Source organism: Folsomia candida, unplaced genomic scaffold (assembly GCF_002217175.1).
Source record: "Folsomia candida strain VU population unplaced genomic scaffold, ASM221717v1 Fcan01_Sc011, whole genome shotgun sequence".
NCBI lineage: Eukaryota > Metazoa > Arthropoda > Collembola > Entomobryomorpha > Isotomidae > Folsomia > Folsomia candida.
In genome coordinates this window covers 2,440,018-2,447,169 of record NW_019091203.1, presented here as the reverse complement: position 1 = coordinate 2,447,169, position 7,152 = coordinate 2,440,018, and the positions used below count along the sequence as shown (strand labels likewise).

At 37.7% G+C, this 7,152-nt stretch overlaps 1 protein-coding gene across 1 annotated transcript; it reads left to right on the top strand.

Moving 5' to 3' along the window:
- The first annotated feature begins 1,787 nt into the window (after positions 1 to 1,787).
- LOC118437077 lies at positions 1,788 to 6,261 on the top strand. The gene is made up of 5 exons (XM_035855860.1): positions 1,788 to 2,000; positions 2,480 to 2,644; positions 3,725 to 3,854; positions 3,916 to 3,956; positions 4,036 to 6,261. The coding sequence occupies exons 1-5, from the start codon at positions 1,863 to 1,865 to the stop codon at positions 5,479 to 5,481; spliced, it is 1,920 nt and encodes a 639-aa protein (XP_035711753.1). The 5' UTR covers positions 1,788 to 1,862; the 3' UTR covers positions 5,482 to 6,261.
- Positions 6,262 to 7,152: the final 891 nt, after the last annotated feature.

Genomic DNA, 7,152 nt, shown 5'->3' with positions numbered 1-7,152 from the left:
TAAAATTTCGCAAGATTCGCAATTGCAGAAATATTAAATATTTCTGCAATTAGTATTTATTTGCATTTACAGGTAAACGAGCTTGTCCAGGGGAAAGGCAGGCCAATATTTTGTCCTTTCTTCTACTGACTTCGATACTCCAAAGGTACAAGTTAAGCCTTCCCGAAGGTGAAACTAAACCCAGGCTGGACATGAAACTTGGTTTTTCGCAAAGGCCATACCCCTTCAAGATTCGATGCACTTGGAGGAAGGAATTCGTGAGGGATTATTTGCAGTAACGAAATCGTTAATTATATTAACATAAGCTTAATAACTATGGGAAAATACAGTATGTAACAAAATTGTACATTCAACGACAAATTTTTTATTTCCAATGAAAGATAAAATGAAGGATAAAAAAAACTTATGTCTGGTGATTGTTAGTATTGCACAAAAGTTTCGTCACATTTGATTCCTGCATTCATTTTTTGTAGGTCATAATTGACGGTGTCCATACTAAATAGGTAAGCTTCGGCAGCTGGATTTTAGATTTCTGAATTTCCATCAAAAATTATTCACATGGCATGAAATTAGTGTAATAGAAGAAAAAGTTTGAAAAAAGTTGCCCCCGACCATCCGCTATGGCCATTTTTGTGAGTTTGGGTAGGGGTCCGTAGTACAGAGATTTCTCCGTCATCTTTTGAGTTAGGAAGGTGAAATTTCGGAATCCACACCCTCTTGAGTGTCTCTAGGCGGGATTTTTCGGCGTTAAGGTCTCATGCCCAAGATGACCTTAAAACAGGTCACTTTTCGCCACCTCGATTTTCCCATGTTGTTATAAGTACAACGTCAAGTCTCACATAGCCCCATAAATGGGGTACCGTGAGAAAGGTCTCGGCAAGTGGATTAAGAATATATATAGTTTGTGGGGTCTGTTAGCACCCCCTGAGTATTTTGGCGCCGATGAGTATTATTGACTTTTCGTCGGTATTTTGCTATGTTAAGTCTCAATCTACTGCTGTGTTAAATTTTGTATACCAAAACTTGTAACATTCTTTGGTTTTTGGGAAATCAGGGGGTGTTCCCAGACCCCACAAAGTATATATATTCTGAATCCACTTGCCAAGACCTTTCTAACGATACCCCATTTATGGGGCTACGTGAGACTTGACATTGCACTTATAAAAAGATGGGAAAATCGAGGTGGCTAACAGTGACCCGTTTTAAGGTCATTTTCCACCTAAGACCTAAACGCCGAAAAATGCCGCCTAGAGACACTCAAGACGGTGTAGAATTCGAAACTTCAGCTTCCTAAGTCCAAAGATGACGCAGAAATCTCTGTACTACGAACCCTCCCCAAAACCATAAAAATTACCATAGCGGATGGTTGGGGCAACTTTTTTTCAAAATTTTTCTTCAATTACTCTAATTTCATGGCCTAGGACCTATTTTGGATGGAAATTCAAAAATAAAAAATCCAGCTGCCAAAGCTTACCTATTTAGTATGGACACCGTCAATTACGTGACACTTAACTTAACCGACCAGTTCATAAATTTATATATCCACATACATCTGTACGAATCTTGGCCGTCATCCATTTCAATATATGTACATAAACATGAATGGTAGGGTGAGTTGTAAATGCGTATATCTTTTCCGTACTTTCAACCCCTCAGCCGTGGCAACCCTTTCACAATATATTAGATGGTGACTTTTCCCCCTGCGTACTCTCGTGACTCACTCGGATTTGTTTGATCCAAGTCAATGCACTGGAAAATACGTCAGTATGTACTTATGATTCAGCTGTACCCCAGTATACATTTCTACTTCCTTTGAGATAGCTGACCGGAAGTAAATAAACCTACAGAATACATAGATAGCCATGCAGGACGGCGAGTTGTTGGTAATCCAATTGCTCAAGACATGTCACACTTGTTATGAGACAGAAGAGTTTGTGAGTAAAATTGGAAAAAAGGTTTATCACCTGGTTTGCTTGCTTCACTACATCCCAGAACAAAAGGTACGTTCATAAATATTTAATTCCATATTATTAAAACGAATGCGAACAGTGTAGAACTTGGTGCTAAGTTGTTACCAAATTTAAAAATTTTCCACTTTCACTTGATCATTTTAAGACGGCAGTTTTAATATCGTTAAGAGATATATTCAATAACACCATGTTTTTTCGCACTACAACGAGTTTTAAGTTTAATGGATTAAAATTTTCGTAATTTTTTGTACATGAAGAATCCGTAATAATACTGGGGGGGGTGCATTTGTAGTTTTCGAGATCGGTGCCAAAATGTACGAATTTTTTGCAAAGTTTGAATTTTGCCTCAAACTCATCCAAATTTGGTTTAATATGACTGGAAATGATTTATAAATTTATTTTGAACCAGAACTTGACAAATTCTGACCCCACTTTTCCAACTTGTGTCATTTACTATCGATACTGCTAACGATTAAATACCTATTTTGTATTTTCATCACTGGGTGCAGTACGTCATTGCAAATTCCACCGTTTTCTCAGACCAAGAGAGCAACGTGGGCGAGAAGGTTCAAGTTATCACTATTGACGGCGTGGGAATTGCCAAGCACGGAGCACATTGTTCCATCCGGTGTGATAACGGTGGCCATGGAAAGTTTTATTTGCAGCCCTTAAACGTAAGCTATAGATACAAATACCTATATTATTCATATTCAAATATCTACGTATGCTGTGATTTGAGTGGTTTACTATATTTGCCGCGACACATTGAGACTGGAATATTTTCAAAGCAAAATATAATTGCACGAAATCGGGATACAATTCTTTCAAGTTCTGACTCACAATGGAGGTCTCCCAGCGTATGCCCTCCGATCTGGACCAAACTAGTGTCAAATGATCACAAATATAATCAGGATGAAATTTGCAAATAGAACTATCTGCCAATCCTCAAGTTTAACGGAGATATTTGCATAAAAATGGGAGAAGATGCACCCCCAAGGCTGGCATATTTTACATTTTCCCAATTTACTGTGCATTTTTTCCGCTCTTTATGCAAATATCTCTGCGAAATCTGGCAGATAGTTCCATTTCGTATTAATTATATTTGTGATCGATTGACGCTAGTTTGGTTCAAATCTGTGTGCATACGTTGGGAGACCCCCATTGTCAGAGCAACAAAATTTAATTACAAGTTGTAGAGTGTGGTTACAAAAGATGGAAGCGCGTTTGCAAAGTTAGGATGGTGTGATTTTGTTTTTTATCTGTCACGCGAAAATAAATATAAAATGGAAAAAAATAATCATTAAATATTTTCTTATGGACGAAAAAAATTAAAATAACACCAAGTTTGTAAGCCTAAAAATTATCGATTTTTAGATGCATTAAAATCTCCATATTGTAAAAAACTCACTTAAACTCACTAAAAAACTTAAAAAGGAGGATTAACAGGTTTCAAAATATCCGTTTGAATAAATGGAAGAAATGAAAGTTGAGACATAACAATTCAAACTCAAAACCCGCATATTATACCACCTTAAAATAACAGTAACAAATTACGATTGTAGCTGGTCATCAGTATATTTTACATCCTCCTCTAAATCCAGTTTTTTGATTGCATTCGAAGTTATCACTACGAAAATTTCAATTTTTGACCAATCAAACAGCGGATTGGGAGTAGGAGTTGAGTTAAAGTTGACTTGAATAATGGGGCCAGTGATATATGTTAGTTCTCGAATCATAATTTGTGATTGTTCCAGGGTTACCGTGTTTTTATTAACAAGGAAAAAATTAATGGTCAAAGAAGGCTCAGATTTGGCGACACAATTTTCTTTGGATACATACCTCATGGGCCAGGCATGCAAGGAAGGAGACGGGGACGTAATGCAGGTAGTAAGATTGCCCCGATTTAATTTTTATAAGGTTCTCTAAACTATTTCATTTCTATTAGTGCTTGGATATCACAACCATCACATGACCCTCCTATTTAAGGTTGAATTTTTTAAACATTATTTTATGAAAAAAAAACGCATTCTCATAAACTTAAGCTTTTCTCTAACCGATTGTGCAGAAACGACAACTCATGGAAACTTACATCTTCCGGAGCACTTACATCTCTCGGAGCTTAAAAATACACCGGGGAAATCCTTACACACCTAATCCTGTCATCATTAAACATATTTCTCGTTATTTAGCCGTCCCAGATTTAAAATGTGCGCGTCTCACTTGCAAACTCTGGAACACAGTGGTCGGTCTTATCTTGAGAAAGCGAACACATGCAAGTTTTCATATTTCTGAATTTTACAATGTTCCAACCCAGTCGTTGAGATTCTTCTCTTATGTAGCAGATCGAGTCAACTTACCGAACTTGTACATATTTGTTGAGAGCTTTATCGATCCAAAAACGGAGACTAGATTTTTACAAAATTTTGTATCCTTTGTTGCCCTCAAGGAACATAAATTTACAAAACTTACCCTCCACACCGACATCAACTTGTGTAATGGGAATATGCTCTTTAAAATTTTAGAATTCCTCGCCCCAAACTTAGTCGAGCTCTGTGTAGGTTTATACCTTAGGTCGGAAGAGAATGGAGGTAATGTAACCCTGCCAATGATAACTAACCTTCAATTCCCATTATTGAGGCGCCTAGCAATTTCCGTGTCGTACACAGATGATCCACCCAATGACTCTAATTATCCCTTAATTAAAAGGTGGACCTACGAGTTGATCTCCGTCCTGGCATACAATTCCAACTTGGTGTCGGTGGAGTCACAAGCTGGCCTCATTTTGCACTCAATGGTGGCAATCCCTGTATCACGATGGGCTTGCCTAAACGAAATTATCCTGTCCGCAGTGGGCGAGGGCGACTTGGAAATTCTTGCCCGGTGGCCATACCCCTTGAAGAAATTGAGTCTGGGTGAACTACTTGGAATAATGAAGCCAATATCTTACTCCACCTACGACCCACTTCAGCCCGAAGGTGAACTTGCAACCACTTGTAATAGCGTTATAGCCAAATTTAAGGACATGTTACGGAAAATGTCTGTAACTTTGGAAGAGTTGCAGTTTAAATTAGACGCCCCCTTGTCCCGCACGGGTCCATTTGTATTTATCCGAATCCCCGTAATGCGGTCATTAAGGAAATTAAATATTGAAGCTGATGCAAGGCTTTCGTATGAGGATGGCGAGGGAATTCCTCAAGTAGGCATCAAGTTCTGCGTGGAAAATTGTGGCAGTGAGGAAGAAAGAGATAGTGTCATTTATGCAGAGCAGTTCCCATCTTTGCAGAGTTTAGGACTAAGGCTTAATTTGGGCAGAGGTACGGCTCCACTGTTGGAACAGTTTTTTCCTCAGAATTCAGTTATTTTTAAATCATTGGTGCAACTAGAGATAACCGATGGATTAAGGGATATTGAGGATAAACAGTTTCCCATAATTATGGCAAGGGCTGCAGTAATGTTTCCTAACGTGCATGCCAATCTTCTGGAGAGAGTGAGGATAGAAAATTGCATATAAATAATATGCAGGTCTTGGTTGGTATTAACCATTTGAACGTATTTATTTATGTCTTCTATCCTAAATATCTAATAATTGTTTATTATTACTATTAGCACATAATTATTAGCTCATATTATGAGTGTATGGCAGATTGCACATAATGTTCATACATAGTGGGGAACCCTCAAGTGTTACTGAGATGAAGCTCCATAGACGATTTCCATGAGCTATTGCCGGTGCAAAACATTTTGTTTTATTTCATTGTGTTTTAGCTCAAACACCTGTTCACCTGGATTAAACAATTCGATTTGGTCAGTTTTTTAAATTTTAATGACCCCCTCCTTCTAATGGCATGAGCGAAAGCACTATTTTTTCGACAAAAGTTGTCAACTTTCTCCCTCCATTATGAGGCAACCAAACGCCCCGTGCTGGAAAACTTCGCATGAACATTCCCAAGAGCACACTTTAGGGTCTTTCTGAAACGCTAAGCCCTACCGTCCTCCATGACCTGAAAATGTCATGAGGTCAACTTGCAAAGTTGACTCATCCATCACCATTATTGAAATAGCTCTCATTTCATTAATACTGGACAGATTTTCTTCATATTTGGCAAAACCTGATCTGAGATTGTGTCCGAGACTGTATGTCACCCCGAAATTTTGCAGATTATAAGTTTGAAATTTTACAAGTGAATGTTATCCTCATGCCAATCTTCGCGTTTCGCAGATTGAGTAACATACACAATTTAAGAAAAAAGTTTGCGAGATTTTGCGAGACTTGTGTTGTGCGTCTCCAATATTAGTACGGATTATTCATGTACATAAAATTACACACATTTTAAGCTATCTACTGAACTTGAAAAGCGTACGGGCACGAAAAACCACGATCTCATTGTACATATATCTATTTTAATAAAGTTATGTAAGTTATGCATTTGTATAATAAACATGAGGTAATTGTGTTGTACATATTCCTGCTATTCCTTCTTCCCTATGAATTGCGCCATAAGAATATGACTTCCTGGAAATTGTTATCTCATACAATATTGACCTTTTTTCTTACGCCGCCTTTTATACAGGATTGCAGATGTCCAAGGCTAAATAATGGCGTTCCGCTTCTAACTTTATTGTGTGCACTTTCATACCCACGAACTTTATTGCCATACATAATTTCTCCGCATAATGGGGTCCGCCTTTTAATGCAACGGTTTTTAACCCCTCGCATTCAACTAACAATGCACATGTCAGACATGTTTCGCACGGATCTTCTTAAAACTAGCACTAAAATATCAGGGAACTAAACACAAACAATAGTTAATATCACTTTTGAGCACTTCTGCAGAATTCGCGAAATGGCGAAGGTTTTAAGTTGGCGAAAACGCGTATTTTCATCATGCGAAACTATACGGAATTCACCTCTCCGCTTTCCGATTTTCTTCGTCAGGTCATCCGTTTTCACCTTGACTCAAAATTGAATTAATTAATTTCCAAACCAAGTTCTTATCCGATTTTTAATCTGTGGCTTTTAGATAATTTTTTAACACCTCTTAATATTTTAAATGGATTCAGCTTCTTATACGTCGAAATTATTTTTCAAAATTGGTTCAGTATATTGGATTCGATATTTTTATTTCTTTCGCGTTGCGTGTCTTTAAAGATTTTGATGACCAAAATCTCATGAATTTGTGCC

What these genes read in the sequence shown, in the direction of transcription:
- LOC118437077 (XM_035855860.1), top strand. Translation starts at nt 1,863, where the DNA reads ATGCAGGACGGCGAGTTGTTGGTAATCCAATTGCTCAAGACATGTCAC. An exon ending in ACTACATCCCAGAACAAAAG is followed by an intron (nt 2,001 to 2,479) that starts GTACGTTCATAA and finishes CACTGGGTGCAG; the next exon opens with TACGTCATTGCAAATTCCAC. An exon ending in TTTATTTGCAGCCCTTAAAC is followed by an intron (nt 2,645 to 3,724) that starts GTAAGCTATAGA and finishes TGATTGTTCCAG; the next exon opens with GGTTACCGTGTTTTTATTAA.